The 22,090-nt window shown below is 43.3% G+C and overlaps 1 protein-coding gene and 1 pseudogene across 1 annotated transcript; both read right to left on the bottom strand.

Annotated features, from left to right (window-relative positions):
• Positions 1-1,277: 1,277 nt before the first annotated feature.
• On the bottom strand, positions 1,278-12,178 carry Dynlrb2 (dynein light chain roadblock-type 2). Its single transcript, NM_029297.1, has 4 exons — positions 12,144-12,178; positions 9,616-9,691; positions 2,228-2,395; positions 1,278-1,513 (listed from the first exon to the last, which is right to left on the bottom strand). The coding sequence occupies exons 1-4, from the start codon at positions 12,144-12,146 to the stop codon at positions 1,470-1,472; spliced, it is 291 nt and encodes a 96-aa protein (NP_083573.1). The 5' UTR covers positions 12,147-12,178; the 3' UTR covers positions 1,278-1,469.
• Gm9058 (predicted gene 9058) lies at positions 14,621-15,495 on the bottom strand (annotated as a pseudogene).

The following is a 22,090-nucleotide window of genomic DNA, read 5'->3' as shown; positions in this document are numbered from 1 at the left end:
CACTACAGTTGCCACTGGCTCTGGTAAGTTCTGCCTTTCACTGTCATAGTCTCTGCCCAGACAGAGGGTCACTGTTGACTCTGAATGCAAATCTAGGAAGACTTCTGCAAGTTCCCTGCCCAGTGGGACAGAGGGCCTTCCTTCCCAGACGAGCCCCCAGATGGGCCCACATGGAGTCCTGACATGTGCAGTGGTGCTGTCCTTGCTTGCCAGAGGTTTCATACCACTCTGTCTCAAATGGGACTTGAACATTTTTGACTGGCCCCACAGAAGGAAGTGGCGTTGTCACTCAGCCATGCATCTGCTCATGAGCTCTGGGTGGGTTGGGAAACTAAGGACAGATGGCAGATTTAGGACTCAAATGTTACTTCTGGTATATTTTAAAATAACATGCATTTCTGTACCTTCTGAAAGCAATTTTGGGGGCTGTGGAGGGATCTCACATGAGTTCCCCAATAAAGGGTATGTGTGCCAATTCCAAGAACATATCCAGACCACATCAAGCTCATGTACCTGATGTCTTAAGGACACCTGGACTTGGCTCAGGTAAAATCCTTACCTGAGGAACCAGGGGCTTTGTCAGGTGAGCTCTCTAGTCCTCTCCAGCTTTGAAATCTTGCAAACCTTAAGTGGAACAGGACCACCTTCCCCATTAATGGATTTGTTTGCTTTTTGGATTCTAATGATATCTTGTGTATGCTGTATTATCAGAAGATAGTTCCTGAAGCTTTCCAGGAATGGATATGTACTGTATGATGGTGCCCAGACTTTATTGGGATGAAGGAGGAGGAAAACTCTTTACTCATGACAAGGGTCTCAGCTGAGCAGCCTGTAGTCATAGAGTACACTACCTTTGCTTTGTACTACCTTGCATAAATTTTCAGTCATCTCAAAGTTAAAAGGTTATCATAAAAGGAGGGTATAAAGCACATGTAGCTAAATGCAACTATTTACTCTGCATAGATGTTGAACATGCATGGGAATCTGCTACCTTTATTACATTTTTGTGAATGCTTTAAATATTTAGTAAAGACAAAGTTCTCCAGCATCGTCCCACATCTACTCTTGGTTTCCTTAGCCAAGTGGCAGCAGCCTGAGGGATTCTGTGAAGGACAAAGTTATTGAGTGGCAGTGACGACCTCTCTTGAGAACCACTCTTTGTTTCTCCCTGTTCTTTTTAACAAGGGAAAACCGATACTGTAGTTTTTATTTGTTTGATTTTAATTTGTGTGTGTGTTGTGTGTGTGTGCGTGCTGTTTAAAAACAATGACTTGTATAGCAGAATTTTTTTATTATACAGCAAAAGTACAAGATCACAATTCAAAGGGGACTTAGGGAAGCAAGTAGTGCAGTTCCATTGTCAAAACAGGAGAACACATCTCTGGACTCAGTCAGGGTACAATATCATGGATTCGTGGAGGGAAGGGCTTCCAGGTATCGTCAGGAGGACAGGGTTGGTCACAGCAGGTCTACTCACATGGGTTCTGAATGACAATCAGAAGATATTCCTTATCTAGAGAGAAACACGAGGTTAACTCACGCATATTTACTCTACAAACACTTAAGTTAGCGTAGACAAATGGCTGTACCCATGACACACTGGAAAAGTTTAAAGCACTCAGACCTGGTGCAGCATTTTTCTGTTGTCCCTGGGCATGGCTAATTTCGATGAATATTTTACAAGCGGTGTTCGCATGCAGTAACACATAAAACTTTAACTATTTATCTGGTGTGATAACATGCTATCTGCTGGGTTTGTGACTGTAACACAATTATTCAGAAATACTGGGAACACAATTCCTCCAGGGAAGTGACCCTGTGGCTGTGTCTTCTGGTAGACCAGCTGGTCACACTCACCTCACGGGGAGGTAAGGCTGACAGGCTTTGGGTACACCTCCTACTTTAGTCCCAGGATAGGCCAATTCTGCCACTATTCAGAAAGTCCGAGTGCTGTGTTTCCAGCATTCGTTTTGATAACTAGAAAGTGTAAGGGGATAAAATTCAGCTTGTTCAGAGGCCAAATTGTTTTTGGTAATTTCACACCACTTTTGCATTTGGCTCTTCTGAATCAAACTTTGTTTCTGTCATCAAAGAGCTTTATACCTCACATTGCATATTAAGATCCATTATCTCCACCAAGGTTCCACAATCCCCCAGTCTTTGAAACAAGGTTTTTAACCAGTAAGACATCAAAGCATTTTAAGGAGGAAGCGACATGTCCGGTTACCTGGGGCTACCATGATTTCATGTTTCTTCGATCTGATCCTAAGAAAAGTCAGGTCGTTCTGGGGGTCAATATCCCTGACTGTGCTCTTGGCTTTCATGGTCAGCTGGTGGAGAAGACCCGCATACTGAACCGTTGTGGAGTTGTCCAGGGTTGTTCGGATTGGAATGCCTGTGATGAGATTTAATTTGGGGTTACTCCCCCCCCCCCCCGATTGTAAACATGGTATATATGTACATTGCAAAAAAACTACTGGGAGTCATTCATCCTTATGAATGGCAGAAGACAGATGGTGGCTATTACCAGTCGGCATCAACTTTAGGTTATTATTTGTCCTCTCATCTTTTTGTCTCTATGTGGAGTCTTAAATATAGTTGGGTCAGGTTGTGTTTACAGATTTGACTGTGGTTTCCCGTCATTTAAGTGAGAACATGCGAGCTTCCTTTGTTGATAATGCTGTTGACATTACCATTCATCTCTGCACACTCCTGTTCTGTGCATATGCTGTAATAGGATTGGTGTATTGCTTGGGCATTTGGTATTTTAGATTTTTAATAGTGATTTCATAGTGAATATTTCATGCATAAATGATCTGGAAGCTGTTAATTGATTATTTTAATCATAATTATCTGTCTCTCTATCTATCTATCTATCTATCTATCTATCTATCTATCTATCTATCTATCTATCTCTATCTCTCTACCTGCATTCTGCAAGACTTCCCAGTTATAAAATATGTGGTCAGTAACATGAAATTTCTCTGCTTCTCTGAAACAAGAGCCACAAAGGGACAGCACTACCTAAGCCAGGGAGTCTATTCACCAGGGGCATTCCAAATTTCTAACTCCATGGTGTTTTGCAAACCTTGAATTTTATGTTAGAAAAATATGGTAGCAAGGAGACTGACATTTTTGAGAAGGTGTCCCTGGTTTCTGATTATTTTCTATTTAAACATTATTAAATTTGGCCTGTTGTTCACTCTGTTGCAGTACTAAATGAGAGTAAAACAGATTAAATCTATTTATTTAATTAAAAAATTCTAGCCAGACAAATATGTAAGTTTGAGTCAATTCAGTTCAGAGCCTCTGAGCCCTGGTTGGGCCACCCAGTACAGTGCCTCTTATTCAGCATCACGTAGGGTGCTTTGTGCATGTTATATCTGATTGAAGATAACCTTCCTATTGAGAACTACCACACAGGCAGAAACTCCAGGGATTTCATTTCAAAGTGTGCCTTCACTTAAGGGAGGGACGCATAACAAGAGTCTGTATCAGATCGTAAACAAATTACTTAAGCATAGGAATTAGGGGCTGGTCAACAAAAATCCAAAGTGGCACTTGGGTTTTCCTCCAGAGAACACAGCTGCAGAATTAATGCTGATGATGAACATTTTTCAAAAGTAAAGAATCACTCTTGTAGAATTGTATCAGTCTTCCTCAAACTCTCAGAGACTGTCAGTTTTGATTTTAAGGCAGACTTACTTTCCATCTCCTGAACAGGAAAGAAGAAGAGGAAGAGCAAGGAGGAAGAGGAGGAGGAGGAAAGAGGGTTTTCAGCATTCATAGGGCAACGTATTCTGTAGATGAGGTATCATACAAAACCATTAATTTCTGTAATTTTAGTTGTTGGTCACTTTCCCCAGAGGGAAGTCTGTTTTTTTGTTTTTTTTTTTGTTTTTTGTTTTTGTTTGTTTGTTTGTTTTGTTTTGTTTTTTCACAGCCAAGAAGTTACAAAGCACATATCTGTAGCCAGTGGGAGGCAGCAGTGTAGCAGGCACCTAATTCTAGAGAGACCTTCTTATGGGCAGGTTTTGTTTTAAATAGGGACAATCACTGAAGTCTGAATGTCTCAGTGTCTGGATAAGAGGTAGAACCCAAATAAATTATTCAAAGCATAGATGACAAGACTGTGAATCAGAAGCTTTGGCTGTTTCTGTGGTCTGTTCATATTTTAGGTCAATTAATAACAGAGCCCACCTTTCTGAATAACACACGCACAACTGTGCAAACAGGATGTTTCCACTCTCCAAAGCAGACAGTCACGAGGTCAGGGCTGGGGGTTCATTTCAGTGGCAAAAGTTTGCCTAACAAATGTAACCAACCAACCAAGAAGTCTTTAGTGGTCTCTTGCTTTGTACCAGTTAAGATTAATTTATAATTTAATTTATTATTAATTTGGGAGCGGTGGTGAATGCTTGTAGAGGTTCAGATAGGAATATGTTTGTGAGATTGAGGCCAACTCTTTTCTAAAAACAAGGCCAAAAATAATTTTAGTGCGTGCATGTGTGTGTGTGTGTGCTTTCATGTTCATGTGGAGGCCAAGGGACAGCCATGAGTGTCACCTTCGGAGATGCTGTACACCTGCAGGACAGGCAGTGTTTCACTGGCTTGGAGCTCCTAAGTTATGTTATATCAGCTGGCCAGCAAACAGTGCTGGGATTATAAGTGAACACCACCACACCCACTAACTACCAAACCCATCTCCTTGTGCTTTCAAGGCCTCAGCCACTTCCTGCCTGAGAGACCATCACAGGTTTTAGTTTCTTACATCGCCATCCAGAAATACTTAAAAAGTGATTGAAAATTACTATAATCCATGTTTAATTCTCTCCTTCCCTCTGTCTCCCTCCTTCCTCCCTCCCTCCACCCCTCCCTTCCTTCTTTCCTTCCTCCCTTCTTTCTTTCCTTCCTTCTTTCCTATCTTTCCCCTCTCTTTCTTTCTGTGGTGCGAGGAATTGGAAATCAGAGCCTCATGTTTCTGTCTTTCATATTGGAATGTATACATGAATCTGACTGTGGAAACAATCAGGAATTACTGAGATTGCTTTGTTTTCTATTTCTTTTTTATATAATGATGGGCAGTTCATCACCTTGCTTCAAGAATGTATATTTGTGTGTATAGTCTTTATTTTAATAGCACCCTAATATTTTCATTTAAGACCTTTGGGAGATTGTTTAATTCAGAAAATATAAGGCTAACCTGTCTAAGAGGTAGTTGAGGGTCTGCCTTGTTTATACACATAGCCTACTTGTCCTCACGACAGGCATTTGGGCTGTTCCCAGTCTATGACTTCTATCAACAAGGCTATATAAATTATCATTGCGTATTCGTTTGTTTTGGAAGGAGATGTTTCCAAACTGGAGTTCCCTGAACAAAACATATGAACATTTTAAAATTTGATAGTGTTGGATTTATGGCATCGCTCTGAAATATGAAATCTGTGGTCCCGGAAAGCTGGGAGTCATTATCTTGGTTTGCCGTGTGCAAATGCTCATTTTTGCTTGGGTGGGTAGATTGTAGTTCACAAGAAAAGGAATCAGCTGGATGGCTGATACAATCTAATGATATTCATTCAGATGATGAGTTGTTGGATGTGTCAAGAATATTTAAAGTCAAAAGCCTATACATAAAATCTTATATGTAAAAGAATGTATGACAGCTTTGAGAGCTTGGGAGGTAGAGATTTACGTATCGGTATTACAGTGGATGTTCTTCTAAATGGGAAGCTAGAATGACTAAAGAATCTACTGTCATCCAAACCTAGACCACTTGGGACCAACAAATCGGAGTAGTCCTCTTGCTTGTCTTAAATAGGAAGCCTCTGTCTTAGAAACAAAGCAAAGGCTCACTACACAACCTGGCATGAGATGCTATCTAGACGAATAGACACTGTAGGCCAACTTAATTAACCACAAAAGCAAGCTGACAAAGATGTTAACACATTGTCTACTAGTTTTCATCCGCAACCACTGGCAGAGAACAAGAGGGTGGCAACAGTGTCCTGGGCAACTAACTGCCTGGGACTTCTGAAGGGCTGCGAAGCTGAACTGTAATAAAAGATGCCTCCAGCTACACTTGAGAACACTGTTGAGGCTGAGTGTTTTGCTAGACTCGGGTCATACAACTTACACCAGGCAGCACCAGGTAACACTTCTGCTTATGCTCTGGTCACTAACCATCTCGCCATAAAGATAAACCCCTTGCTTAGATTTGGGGGGAGAACGTTAATTTGGTTTAAGGTAAAAACCAAGTTTCCATAACCCTTGAAGAGCGCCCTGAATCCTGACATAGTGTTATCCTAGTGGAAGTTAGAGGAAAGCTAATGGTGTTAAAAATAACATTTTGTTGTTGTTGCTTTCAACCAGAAACCCAGAGAAATTTTCACCAAGAAGTGCAGGAGAACAAACTTTACTTCTAATTTTGCTACTTGGGGAGAGTCACTCTGACATCTGAAGCGTTCCCTTCTTGTTTTTTAATGCAGTTTGGGGGGTGGCGGACAGGGCAGGGCATCATCACACACCTTAGACTGGCCTCAAACTCTATGTAGCTGAGGACCACCTTGAACTCTTCATTTCATCTCCCCAGTTCTGGGATTACAGACATGTCCTATCATGCCCTATTTATTCAATAGGACCCAAGGCTTTATTCATGCTAGGCAGGCACTCTGCCAACAAGGGACATCACCATTCCCTCCCTGCCCCCTGGCCCCCATTTACTTAGAGTATTCATTTGCACCCAGCTATATAAATGATCCAAAAACATTTTCTGTTACTTCATCCCCTGCTTTCTTCAGACATCTGGTGCACTTCACCACTTTGGGTACTTTAGTAAGGCATTGAAGTGAAACACATTAGCAGCATTGGCCTGGGTGCTACAGGAAATTGCCTATGCTGGGTTGAAATGTTCTCTGAGATTTAAGTCCACCCTAAACTTCAGAAGATGAGCTTGTTTGGAACGAGGTTCTCTGTGGAGGCAATCAGTTAAAACCAAGCCACACTGGATCAGGGTGGGCCCTTATAGGTATAGTAGGGTAACAGGTCTGTAGGGTAACCTACTGTAGGAGGGTGATACCAGTGACTGCTACCACCAGACAATAGGAAGAGGTCAGGAAGCCTCCAGCCATAGAGTCCTCAGAAAGACCATGACCCAGTGACATGCTGGCTGCAATTTCAACCTTATAATTATAATTTCAACATAATACATTCCTGCAGAGTTGGTTTTTCTTTTTCTTTTTCTTTTTAATGTGTGGTGTATATGTGTGCACATGGGTGCATGTGTAGGCCAGAGGCTCACACTGGGATCCAATTTTACCTTAATTTTACTGAAACTCTCTCTCAGAGAACTTGGACCTTACAAATTCATCCAGGTGCCTGGCCAAGGAGCCCCAGGGAAACTCCTGTCTCCTCTTCCCCAAATTCTGGTATTCCAGGAACACAGATGTTATACCTACTTTCTTAGTTAGGGTTTTACAGCTGAGAACAGACGCCATGGCCAAGGCAGCCCTTATAAGAACAACATCTAATTGGGGCTGTCTTACAGGTTCAGAGGTTTCAGTCCATTATCATCAAGGAGTGGGCATGGCAGCATTCAGGCAGGCATGGCACTGGAGGAGCTAAAAGTTCTACATCTTCATCTGAAGGCTGCTAGAAGACTGGCTCCCAAGTAGCTAATACAAGCGTCTTAAAGCCACACCTACAGTGACACACCTACTCCAACAAGGCCACTCCTCCTATTAGTTGTCATGACTAAAGGAAACTTACAAGGACCTCTGCTAAATCACACAGGCGCCTCACTTAACAGTGTGAGACCATGGGACAAGTACTTGGAAGCAGAAACTGTTTAACCAGGGCTACACTAAGGGTTGACCACTTCTTGGTAATATGTGGTCCAGCTTTTCATTTCCTGTACAGACAATCCTAACCCTTTCTCCCTCGTTCCTCAGGTGTGTGGACCCCATCGATACTTGCATTTGGCAGGGTTCTTTTTTTATTTTATAAAACAAGTCAAATGTTTTCTCTGCAAATTCCAACTAAATACATCAACGCTCTCAGAAATTCTTTAACTAGAGTCCTATTAAGCATTGGCTATTAAACTGGGCACTTGACAGTCTCCTCATCTAACTGCCACAGCCACTAGGAACTGGGGTTATTTTTCCATCCTTAGTGATAAGGAAGGAGTGCAGAATTCCAGCAGTCTCTTAGCTGGTAGTTGCACGAGGAGTGTTTACTGACTGATTGCACCACACTACAGAGCTGGGGATCAGCCAGTTCTGTGGTTGCACCGTGAACTATGCCAAATGGCTACTCTTACTTCAAAGGATGCCCGGGAATTTTTGGCACCTCTCGCTCTTATAAATGCCCGAATTAGCAAGGGGATGAGCAGGAGCCTTTAAGAGGTTACCACTGCAGAGCATGGAGCAACAAGTTGGCCAAGTGAATGCTGTGCAGTCTTCTATTTTGAGTAGGAGGGGAGGTGGGAGGGAGAGAGGGAGACAGGGAGGAGAGAGATGCTTGAGTGCCTGTGTGCATCCACACCTGTGCATATTCATATGCGGAAGTCAGGACAAGTTGTTGGAGTCAGTTATCCAGTGATCTCTTTCTAGCACTTGGCTGCTGGTGATACAACTCAGGTCTTTGGTCCTATCAGCAAACACCTTTACCTACTGATCTGCCTTGTGGGCTCACTACGCAGATGTGAACGGTCCAGAGACAGTGCGAGCCCCGGGCCAGTATCCACAGTTCAGAGCTGGCAATGTATTGTTCCTTCCTGCCCATTAGTTACAAGACTATTCCTGAAACTCTATGAAGTGAATTCTTGTGTTGGAGGGTCCTGGGAAGACGTAGGGGGGTGAGTGGGGTGGGGGGTGGGGTGATAGGGAAGAGAGATGACCAAGAAACATTATATTCACTTATGAACTTTTCAAATAATAAATTAAAATCATTACTAAAATAGATTTTAAAGGGTTTAAAATCTTCTTCACTAACTATGATAAAGGAAACTGTTAATTTAAAATGAAGGTTGAAGCTCTGTAAGGCCTTTATAGCCTTAGGCCAAAACCAAACTACCAATCATGTAATTTCCCCTTCTCTTCAATAGGAGAGCTTTGTTGGCCCTCCCAAAGTGATGTTAATTACCAGAGTTTCAGCTGGGCGTGGTGGTGCATGCCTTTAATCCCAGCACTTGGGAGGCAGAGGCAGGCAGATTTCTGAGTTTGAGGCCAGCCTGGTCTACAAAGTGAGTTCCAGGACAGCCAGAGCTATACAGAGAAACCCTGTCTCGAAAAAACAAAAAACAAAACAAAACAAAAAAAAAATTACCAGAGTTTCTGAAGAAGATGCAGTGTAGTGTAGTGTTTGTTTGTGTGTGTGTGTGTGTGTGTGTGTGTGTGTGTGTGTGTGTGTGTATCGTAAACAATGCGTGGCCTGGCTCTTAGATAAATGATTGGTGTGTGGTAGGTATGCAATAGATGTCTGATGAGTAAGTAACTGCTAAAGCTGACACAGACAAAACATGGTTTTAAGTCCAGAATCTGATGTAAATGCCTTCACTCTGGACACAATAAACGGACCGCCTCTGTGTGCAGAGCCCAGTCAGCCTGGGGCAAGAGTTACCTTCTGCATTGACCACCATCGTTCCGATGACCCCTTTGTGACTCTGGATTCTCTTGAGGGTTTCCTCCACTTCTGTCTGCAAGAGATCGGGGCTACCATTAACCGGAAGGGTATCCATGGTTACATCTGCTCTACAGCGACTATCTAGGCACATACCTGGTCCCCTATTTCTTTAACTGAGAGATGGAGACGATATGCTCGGAGTTTAAAAGGTAAGCTTGGAACTGTTAGGTCTCTTATGGGGACTGTGTAGGAAGCCCCATCTTGCACGTGACCTAGGTAGATTGCCAGGCTTCAGCCCCAATGAAGACAAGAGAGCCTCACAAGGGATCCTCAAAGCTTATGTGTTCTGATTTGCTAGAAGGGTAGTGTTTATTTATTTGCTTGCTTTTACATTGCCCAGAAAGCTACCATGGGCCATCATTCAGCAGCTCCCACTTCCATACTTACAAAACACTTCTTTCGTATGTCATGGCTTTTAAATATTTATAGATCATCACTATATCCTCCGAGAGTGTCCATAAGCTGCCCTTTCTGAGACTCCTTAGTTACTTCTGTTTCCCCCATTGGGGGTTCATTCTGGTGACCAAGCTTACAAAGGGCAATTCTGTGCAAGCATTGTATTGCAGGATGCCGGAGCACCCTGGCTGTGTCTTGGTTGAAGCGGAATGTTCGGCTATGGGTGTCTGCATTAGGGACTCGCATCTGGGTTTTACGCTTACCTTTTTGAGCTGGCTGAGACTAAAACCACTCGGTTCCCTGTGCTGTCTTATTCCCAACAGCACATTGCGACTATTTACACTTCTTGTAAAAATATAGTTTATTATTTTATAGGGATGGATGCTTGTCTGCACGTATGTCTGAGCACCATGTGCATGCGTAGGGCCAGTGGAGGCCAGAAGAGGGTGTCAGATCACTTAGACATAAAGTTACAGACAGCTGTGAGATATCAGGGGTTGCTGAGGCTTGAACCTGGGTCCTCTGCAAGAGAACCTAATGCTTTTAACCACTGAGCTTTCTCCACAGCCTCATATGCATTTTTTTTGGATTTTTTTTTTTTTGAGATAGGATTTCACAGTATATAGCTCAGCCTGGTCTTGAACTTGCAGCAGTCCTCCTGCCTCAGCCTCCTGAGTGCTGGGACTCCAGGCAGGCATTACCGTGCTCCACTTAGCCAGGCAGTTTTGTGATGAGAATCTATTCTATTGTTTTCTTTCCCAACATCTCACAAGTGAACACTACGTTACTTCAGTCAGAGACAGGCTTCCTTCTGCACCCATTGTGGAGGTGAGCAAGCACTTTTCTCGTTTTTCCCACCACCAGGGCAGGTGTCTTTTGAGGAAATGTCAGGCTGGATTAGTGGCTTTCCTCATGGTGGACACTGGTAACATTTAATTTAGCATGTTCTTTAAACTACACCATGGCCCAAAGCTTGGAGAAATGCATCTGCAGAGGCCACCCCAGGTCACAAACGGGCTGTCACAAATAAAGAGGACTGTGAAAACAAAGGAAGAGAGCATATGTTTACATTTCAGTAACACGAAAGCTCTGAGCCTGAGGTGTCCTCTGGAAAGGAAAAGGAGACATCGCCAGTGACAGTAATAGCAAGAATCTGATAGTGCCAGGGACTTGTTTTGTCTCATACACAGCCTGGGACAAAACCAAAACCAAACCAAACCAAACACCAAAACCAAACAACAAACAAACCAACCCAACCGACCAACCAAGAAAACGCAAACCCCAGTAAATGTAGACATTTTTTTCTTGGGGTATCTCTCTGACACTTGGCATTTCTTGGTCTCCTTATGTCTGGCACAGAATACTCACAAACCAGCCCAGTTCTGATCGCCTTAGGGGCTCCTCAAAGTCACGGACCTCTCCTCCCTTCCTCCACTGCTCCTCTCAGCTCTCTGCTCCTCACCTTTCCTCTCCTCCAAGGTGGTTCTCTTCTGACTCCCAGACCCCTATTGCAACCTCCTGTGTCCCCAGGCCACTCCTGTGCCTCTCCTCCTCTCCCCTTCACTCTCCTTCCCTCCTCCTCCTCTCCCTTTCCCTTTTCTCCAACCCTTTTCCTTCGTTTCTTTCTCTCCCATCCCCTTCCTTCTCTTCTCTTCCCCTTTGCCTTTCTTTTTCCCTTTCCTTTTTTTTTCTCTCTTCTCTCTCCTTCCTTTTCTGTGCAGGCGAGGTTGGGGTAGCATCCCACCTTCCTCCCCGCGTTCTCTCTCCATTCCTCGCCCCCCCTCCTAGTTTTTATTTCTTCCCTCTTTGTCTCTTACTCATCTCCCAGCCCCCTTCCCATTTTTTTGTTCTCCTGGTCTCCTTCTTTCTCAGCTTGGGATCTTTCTTTCTTTCTCCACCTCTGTCATAGCTCTTTGCAAACTTTTCTGGCTCCCAGATTCATCTCAACACCTCCCGTTTTTTCAATAGCGCCCTTTCCAGCTGTCATCCAGTAAATGGTGAGACCCTCCCAGGACAGCTGTGCACATGAGTCTCCCCCTCTACCCTTCTAGACAAGAACTCAGATTTACCATCGCGCCTGTGGGACAGCTCCTGGCTCAAGTCTGAGTTGCAGTTTCTGTGGATGTCAACAACGCTTCCCCCGTTGCTAGGCAACCAGGCAGGAAGTGGCTTTCTGAAAGCTATGGGCTGCGCCTGCGCAACGGTTAGGCTGTTTCTGAAGCCGGCTTTTCCGCCCTGCATGTGGCAGGTTGCTTTGCAGCCTAGCAAAAGAAGGCAGGCACGGACGTTCCTTCCCAGGAACCTCAAGGCGATGGGGTCGTGGCAGGATACAGTCTCTCCTGGGTTTAACTTTTCTTCTTTTTCATGCTTTCTGGAGATGTGGCCGGCACTTGTCCCTGAGTCAGGCAAGTGTAGGTAGCCACTTGACCGCCCCCACGTGAGATATATGATACACACATGGGTGCCAATAATACCATCCTGAGATATAGAACTATCCATGTGGGAAACAATAACACACTGTGGATATGGTAGCACGCAGGGAAGGTGCTCATGTCCTAAAACCAACCGATTTCACTTTATCTCTGAGAATTTGGTACTAGAGCTGAGCCGATCTAGAAAGGGTTTGTTCTGCTGCTGTGATAAACAAACAAACAAACAAACAAAGAGCAACTTCGAGGAGAAAGGGTTCCGTCTAGCTTACAATTCCAGGTCGCAATCATTGTGGGAAGGCAAGGCAGGAGCTTGAAGAATCTAGTTAGATCCACACTCAGCAGGGGGAGAGAATGAGAGAGGGGGGAGGGGGAGAGGGAGAGGGAGAGAAAGGGAGGGAGCGATAGAGGAGGGAAAGTAAGAAAAAGCAGAAGAGAAAGAGGGAGGAAGGAAGAAAGAAGGAAGAGGAGGAAGCCTTTATCCACAGCTGTGATGGGAGGCAAGCAGGATTCCAGCAGGAGCAGCTCTGGCAGGAGAACAACAGCTCAGAGAGAAGTGGCCAAAGTGACTTCCAACCAGCAGTAAAGTCTGATTCTGCGCATAGGGAATCAATGGGGGAGAACGGGAGCCACTTTCTCCTCATCGACCTTTCCCTCCAATGATTTCTCGGAGGTAGCTTGGTTTAATTTTGATGCCTTCTCTTTGGGGTGGGACTATGATGGATATCCAAGGTGGTGCTTTATAAAGCGCCTTGAAGGAATCCAACATGTTCTCGGGCCCCGTCCTAGGTACTGGGAATTCTTTCCACCCCTTCCACCACCTCCCAACTCTCCCCCTTCCTTTAAATTCATGCTAAGTGCTAAATAACCTTCAACTCCACTGAAAGTGTTAGTTACTAAAACTTGCAAGCACTTGGAAAAACCAAACCGTAGGCATATTTTACTCTTCCTTGCCCTTAACTGTCAAAAACCAGAACTTCCTTCCCAACAAGAGGGGGTCTCTCTTGTTTGTTGACTGTCTCCATTCTGATAGAATCGCAGTAATGCTGTGACCTTGAGTTTCCCCTTGGTATCTTATTTACTTTTCTATGTAGCTTTGGCACTCTTTTGGCAACCATTGAGTTGGACTGCACTTTTTATATCTTGTGTTCATTTTCCTTGTGAGATTTTCCTATTATAGTACTCTACTTTAGGGCATCTTAAGCTTTATCCAGTTACAACCCATTTCTCCCACCCCCGACAAATTTATTATTCATTTTATGTGTATAGGTGCTTTGCCTACATGTATGCCCATGCACTGTGTGTGTGTGTGTGTGTTTGTGTGTGGTGTGTGTGTGTGTTGACCCCAGAGGCCAGAAGATGTTGGATCCCCTGGAACTTGAATTACAAACAGTTGCAACCTGCCATATGAGTGCTGTCAATTGAAGCCAGGTCCTCTGCAAGAGCAACCAGTGCTCTTACCTCTGAGTCACCTATCCAGCCTTCCCAGATAAAATTATATGTGGTCTTGTGTTTATAAAAGTAGGTATAGATATCAAACATTTACTGATAATAAATTATAAAGAAATTTATTTGAACACAATCCTTTGGCCTACATAAAATCCTACCACTCATTAAAGAGAAAAACAATTTGCATGATAATGGATAGGAAGTGCTTGTCTGTCTAACTTAAGCCAATTCAAAGAATCACTAATTTGATTCTTACATACTGAGGAGTGGAGGTAGGAAACTATTAGGAATCTTTGTTGCTGTTGTTGTTTATAATTAAATATTAGTTTCTATAAGAATAGAAAACTCCTTGTAAAAACCACCAATGCAACTCTTAGCCTTCAGTTTGAGGGAGGGTGTTTGGGGTGTTTTAGACATTGTTTGTTGACTTTACACGGTGAGGGCATACACAAGTTGAGTGCCCCTGATGTATGTTCAGAGCCAGAGCTGCTGTTAGTTTGCAAAACACAACTCCATCAACAACAGCAAGACACCTCATATTCATGGAGTGTTTAATTTTGAATTAATCTTTGATCCTTGCATTTTTCCTGTTTGTTGCCAATTCTTTTATGAGTCGTCCCCCCCCCCCCTTGGTGCATAGTTCAGAATTCCTTTCCTTTTTTTTTTCCCACAAATAGGACTTTTTATTTGTCACTATTAAAAATCTGGATTTTACACTGATCTGATTCTTGGACTGGCGGTTCATATCCGTCAGCTCGCTCAACCTTAGCGCCCGTCTCGTCTCCAGCTGCTTTGCCAGAGCTGCCGCCTTCCCCATGCAGCTCCATGAGATTGCCCAATTCAAACTTGGGTTTCTTCAGCATTTTTACTTTTCTAACAAAGACATCATGAAGAGGATAAATGGACTGGCAAGCCTTTTCTATGTCTTTCCCAATGCTGTCTGGAATCAGTTTATTAACTACTTCCTTCAAGTCATTGGTCTGCACCACTCGGGTCATGATTTCCATCATCTTCTTCCGGATCTGGCGGACTTGCTGGTGCTGCGCATAGGATGTCTTTCTTATCTGGTTGTTGTGTTTCTTAGCGAATCCAACACAGAAAAGTCAGAGCAAATACCCATCGGTCGTCTTGACATCAATGTGAGCTTCAATCATGGTCTGCCACTTCTTGACCATGGAGCACATTTTGTCCCGGGTAAGATCCATACCATGGAAGTTAGTCAGACAGTTTTTGCCCTGAACGTCCTCAGTGATTAGCTTGAATTTTCTAAATGCAACTTCATCATTCTGTAGATCGGCAAGGCTCACTTCAAACACACTACCCTTGAGGCCATCAGAGGCAATTTTAGTTCCTTGAGTCCTCGTCTTCCTAGTGTCTTCCCGATATTCCTAATATTGAACATGGCTGGAGCTTTCACATCGTACCAGTCTTTCTTAGAAAATGGATCGACCACTTTCTTCTTAGCTCCCTTCTTGCCACCTTTCGTCAGGCGCTTGTTCTTGCCGACCGCCATGGTGCCGACCGAAGAGCCAAAAGGCCAGAATTCCTTTCCTATTACCCACTGTTACAAGAGGTTTCATTTATTTTCCTTGAGAATCTTAAATGAACAGGGTACCCATTGGTATGTCCTTCACAGCGCATAGGTTAGAAGCTTGATCTAGGTCACTCCAGTTTTGCTCTTATATGTAGACTAATGTCACTGAAAAAGGGCACCTATTTTCATGAAACTGGGCTATTGCCCTGATAAAATAACCTGATAAGAACAGCTTATGGGAGAAAGGGGGTGCTTTGGATCAGCGTTGTAGGTTCCATTTCTCAACAGGGAGAAGGCACAGGTGGAAACTGGAAGGGATTATTCATATCACATCTATAATCTAGAGCAGGGAATGACAGTGCATGAATGCATGCCAGTGATAAGCTTGACTTTCTTCACTCTCACAGAATCCAGAACCTCTTAGCATAGGGGATGATGCCACCCACAGTGGGCTGATCTTCCCACCTCAATTAATATATTCAAGATAACCTGTAAGCTTTGATTTTCTCAAACCCTACTATTAATATAGGTTCTTAAATGCTTTAACCTCCCTTCTAGCCCACCACCCACCAGAGATAGTGGAAAAGAAACGTTATTGCTATACAGGAGAAGTGGACCTGTTTAGAAATTGTTCTTTGGAGAAAAATCCCATCTGCATTGTCAGGAAATCAGCAGTTCACAGGATTCACTCATAAATACTTCACGAATATACCAGTTTAGTAGTGTTGGGATAACAAACACGAATCAGCAGTGATGGCATGACCTAGTAGAAACAGCCAGGCCTCAGCAGGAGTGACCAGGACCACCAGGGATGCCAGGAGAAGTTCTCTGCTGTGCCTCTCTAAGTGAAGTGAAGATCAGCAAAGATGTGAGACCAACAATGCGTTGTAAAGCTAGCTATGCAAGGAAGCCTCCATCACTGTCCATTGAGTCCTATTGACAGTCCCTCCAAACATCACGTGTCCTCCACGGGTCTTGCCTCACCCCTTGAGGCTGTCTTAGCAAAACTCCACTCGAGTCTGTATCAGTTGACATCCACTGTTGCATAATTGTAATTCCTTGCACCTCCCCACAGCCCAAGAAAGCTGAGTGGGTAGTTGGAACTTCCATTCCTGGTGAGTGTTTGGCAGTTATCCCCAGCACCCAGACGGTCAGTGGCAGCTGACTGCCACGATGATTAGGTTTAACTGTCAGATTGTCACAATCTAGAGTTTCCTGGGAAGAGAGACTCAGAGAGCAATTGCCCAGCTCAGGTTGGCCTTTGGGGATGCCTGAGAGGGATTTTTCTAAATTGGGTTTATTGCTGTGGAAAGACTCATCCTGATGGAGGCTTCACTGTTTCCTGGGCTGGCCAGGGAAATTGTGTAAGAGTGACTGAAAGTGAGCTGATCAAGTGAGCATGCATGTATCTGTTCTCTGATCTTGGCCGTGAATGTGATGGGGCAAGCTGTTTCAAGTTCACCTTAACTTCCCTGCTTTCAGGGACCGTCATCTGGAACCCTTTCTCATGTAGGCTGCTGTGTTTGCCAGGGTATTGCCTCACAGCAACATAAGAGAGACTAGGACATTGGTCTCTTGATGATTATTCTAAATAGTCTAAGTACAAAAATAAAAAAGGTCATAGTGCATTTTTAAAAATGTTTTTAACTCTTTATTATTCACCAGAAAGTGACTTTGGGTAGAAGTAAAGTATGAATATGAAAACATAGACTATGATGGGATTCACTGCCCCCCCCCCGAAAAAAATCAGAGGAAAAGACTGCAGAGCAGTGGTTCTCAACCTGTGGGCCATGGTCCCCAATTGCACAGAGGTTGCTTAAGAGCATCTGCATATAAGATATTTACATTACGGTAAATAGAGTTATGAAGTAGCAATGAAAATAATTTTATGGTTTGGGGTTACCGCAACATGAGAAACTGAATTAAAAGGGCTGCAGCATTAGGGAGGTTGAGAACCATTGCTATAGAGCAAAGCAAATTATCAACCAGGAACATTACATAATGATAGAATAGTCAAGTTCCCACCATACCATACAGAACCTGGCAATAAAAACCTATGCTGACAATAACTGAGCTGCAGAATGCACGAGAGAAAAAAAAAGGTATGGTTGAAATAGTCATGTTCAGTGAGAGTGAAGACATTCATACATATCCTCATTGGAAAATTAGCAGAAAAGCCAATCAGAAAGCCACTAAGGACAGAAGATCTAAAATCTTCTACCAACCGCTTTTAACTGACATCTGTACATCAGACTAACCAACATCAGTGACTATCTAACCTTTGATGTGCCCACAAAACGTCGCCCAAGATAGACCACATTCTGAACTTTAAATAATCTCCAGCAAACATACAAAAGTGAGCATCAGATGGTGTGTGTTTTCTGACTACCGTAAATTCAACCCTGAAGCCAATCTGATGGAAACATAATAAGAAAACTGTATAAATGATGGAAAATTGCCCAAGCCATTGCTGAATAAGCCATTGCTAAAAAAAAAAATATTTTAAGGGAGATAAATTAGAAACTGAAACAAAATAGAATACGATATGTTAAATTTGTGAACACAATCAATACAACTAATAGCTCTTGATGCCTCCCTAGAAAGCACGAAAATCTTAATCCAGACTCTCTGAAACCAAGAGCGGGGAAAGAGTCAAAGTAAACCTATCTTGTAATTTTAAAACTCCATGTTGTGGTTTACATTTGAGCCTAATACCCAGCACACAGGCTTGGGCTTTGAGTGGTTGGTTCAGAATGAGAGATGCTATGCTGAGAGCTAGGGAACCTTTAAATGGGTGGGGCCTGGGAGGCAGAAGTAGATGAAGAGATGCATCACAGTGGAGTACCCACACCTGACCTTGTACTGCTCTCTGTTCCCTGTGGATGGCTCTAGCAGCCCAGTCCTACCACCGCAGATGGACCCTCTCAGCTGTGCCTTCCTACCATGACAGATTGCAACCTTCTGAAATCGTGAGCCAAAAATAAAGGTTCCCTCCCTCAGACTTCAGATAACTTTATCCTGGTGACAGTACTCAGAGTAACTAATAAATTCACCAAAAGGAATACCCGCCAGAGATCCACCTGAAAATTCCACCAGAGGTTTGCAGTAGAACCAATGCCATCTCCCCACTACCAGAAAATAGAAGGAAGAGCCTTCCTATTCATTTGAAGAATGTCTTCCTGTTGGAATTACCCCAGTACCAAATCTAAACACTAAGAAGCAGTATAAAGAAAGAGGAAGACCCAAAGGCAGAAGGAAGAAAAGGTAGGTGGGCAGGCAGGCAGGCAGACAGATAGGAAGAAAGGAGGGAAGGAAGGAAGGAAAGGGAGGGGAGGGGACAGAGAGGAGGGGAGGAAAATGGGGAGAGAAGGAAGGGAGGGAAGAAGGGAGAGAGGGAAGAAGGAAGGAAGGAAGGAAGGAAGGAAGGAAGGAAGGAAGGAAGGAAGGAAGAAAGGGGAATAGAGGGGAGGGAGAGGAGGGGAGGAGAAGGGAGAGAGAAGGAAGGGAGGGAGGAGAGAAAGGAGGGAGGGATAGATGGAAGAAGGAAAAGAAAAACTATGAACAGTATTTTCAGGAATACATATGAAATCCTTAACGGAATATTGCATTACAAAACCCAGAAAAAATGTTCAAAGCAATTATATAGCATTACAGACTAGGACTTATCCCAATGACACAAGTTAGAGTCATTAGACAGGAGAGCTGAGGCGGCGCCATCTTCAGCTCCAGACAACCGGCCACCTTCCTGGTGAGTGCACAGGGATCCGCCAGCCCGAGAGGTTTGTGCCTCAGGCCCCGGCCGGCGAGAGTCTCCTTGGCTCCAGGACTCTGCAGAGGGCAGGCTGCACGGGTGACGGTGTGGAACACAGAGGCCAGCCGTTTCTGGGACAAGCAAGAGCCAGAGAGCTTCTGAGGCGGCGCCATCTTCGGCTCCAGACAACCAGCCACCTTCCTCGCCAAAGCAACACAGCTTCTGGGAAAGATCCTGTTTTGGGCCTTCATCTTCAGCCAGGAGGAGGTCTAAACACCAGATAACTGTGCACCTTCCCTGAAAGAGGAGAGCTTGCCTGCAGAGACTGCTCTGACCACTGAAACTCAGAGGAGAGAGCTAGTCTCCCAAGTCTGCTGATAGAGGGTAACAAAATCACCAGAGGAACAATCTCTAAACAAAGACAACTATAACAACTAACTCCAGAGATTGCCAGATGGCGAAAGGTAAACGTAAGAATCCTACTAACAGGAACCAAGACCACTCACCATCATCAGAACCCAGCACTCCCACCTCGCCCAGTCCAGGACATCCTAACACACCTGAAAAGGTAGACCTGGATTTAAAAGCATTTCTTATGATGATGGTAGAGGACATAAAGAAGGAATTTAATAACTCACTTAAAGAAATACAGGAGAACACTGCTAAAGAGTTACAAGTCCTTAAAGAAAAACAGGAAAACACAACCAAACAGGTAGAAGTCCTTATAGAAAAACAGGAAAACACATCCAAACAGGTGATAGAAATGAACAAAACCATACTAGACCTAAAAAGGGAAGTAGACACAATAAAGAAAACCCAAAGTGAGGCAACACTGGAGATAGAAACCCTAGGAAAGAAATCTGGAACCATAGATGCCAGCATCAGCAACAGAATACAAGAGATGGAAGAGAGAATCTCAGGTGCAGAAGATTCCATAGAGAACATTGGCACAACAATCAAAGAAAATGGAAAATGCAAAAAGATCCTAACTCAAAACATCCAGGAAATCCAGGACACAATGAGAAGACCAAACCTACGCATAATAGGAGTGGATGAGAATGAAGATTTTCAACTCAAAGGACCAGCAAACATCTTCAACAAAATTATTGAAGAAAACTTCCCAAATGCAAAGAAAGAGATGCCCATGAACATACAAGAAACCTACAGAACTCCAAATAGACTGGACCAGAAAAGAAATTCCTCCCGACACATAATAATCAGAACATCAAATGCACTAAATAAAGATAGAATACTAAAAGCAGTAAGGGAAAAAGGTCAAGTAACATATAAAGGCAAGCCTATCAGAATTACACCAGATTTTTCACCAGAGACTATGAAAGCCAGAAGAGCCTGGACAGATGTTATACAGACACTAAGAGAACACAAATTCCAGCCCAGACTACTATACCAGCCAAACTCTCAATTACCATAGATGGAGAAACCAAAGTATTCCACGACAAAACTATATTCACCCATTATCTCTCCACGAATCCAGCCCTTCAAAGGATAATAACAGAAAAAAACCAATACAAGGACGGGAACCACGCCCTAGAAAAAACAAGAAGATAATCCCTCAACAAAACTAAAAGAAGACAGCCACAAGAACAGAATGCCAACTTTAACAACAAAAATAACAGGAAGCAACAATTACTTTTCCTTAATATCTCTTAATATCAATGGTCTCAACTCCCCAATAAAAAGACATAGACTAACAGACTGGCTACACAAACAGGACCCAACATTCTGCTGCTTACAGGAAACCCATCTCAGGGAAAAAGACAGACACTACCTCAGAGTGAAAGGCTGGAAAACAATTTTCCAAGCAAATGGTCTGAAGAAACAAGCTGGAGTAGCCATTTTAATATCGGATAAAATCGACTTCCAACCCAAAGTTATCAAAAAAGACAAGGAGGGACACTTCATACTCATCAAAGGTAAAATCCTCCAAGAGGAACTCACAATTCTGAATATCTACGCTCCAAATGCACGGGCAGCCACATTCATTAAAGACACTTTAGTAAAGCTCAAAGCACACGTTGCACCTCACACAATAATAGTGGGAGACTTCAACACACCACTTTCATCAATGGACAGATCGTGGAAACAGAAACTAAACAGGGACACAGTGAAACTAACAGAAGTTATGAAACAAATGGACCTGACAGATATCTACAGAACATTTTATCCTAAAACAAAAGGATATACCTTCTTCTCAGCACCTCACGGGACCTTCTCCAAAATTGACCATATAATTGGTCACAAAACAGGCCTCAACAGATACAAAACTATTGAAATTGTCCCATGTATCCTATCAGACCACCATGGCCTAAGACTGATCTTCAATAACAACATAAATAATGGAAAGTCAGCATTCACGTGGAAACTGAACAACACTCTTCTCAATGATACCTTGGTCAAGGAAGGAATAAAGAAAGAAATTAAAGACTTTTTAGAGTTTAATGAAAATGAAGCCACAACGTACCCAAACCTATGGGACACAATGAAAGCATTTCTAAGAGGGAAACTCATAGCTCTGAGTGCCTCCAAGAAGAAACGGGAGAGAGCACATACTAGCAGCTTGACAACACATCTAAAAGCTCTAGAAAAAAAGGAAGCAAATTCACCCAAGAGGAGTAGACGGCAGGAAATAATCAAACTCAGGGGTGAAATCAACCAAGTGGAAACAAGAAGAACTATTCAAAGAATTAACCAAACGAGGAGTTGGTTCTTTGAGAAAATCAACAAGATAGATAAACCCTTAGCTAGACTCACTAAAGGGCACAGGGAAAAAATCCTAATTAACAAAATCAGAAATGAAAAGGGAGACATAACAACAGATCCTGAAGAAATCCA

Source organism: Mus musculus, chromosome 8 (assembly GCF_000001635.26).
Source record: "Mus musculus strain C57BL/6J chromosome 8, GRCm38.p6 C57BL/6J".
In the NCBI taxonomy this organism is placed as follows: Eukaryota; Metazoa; Chordata; class Mammalia; order Rodentia; family Muridae; genus Mus; species Mus musculus.
The sequence above is the reverse complement of the archived record's forward strand: the minus strand, read 5'-3'. Positions and strand labels throughout refer to the sequence as shown.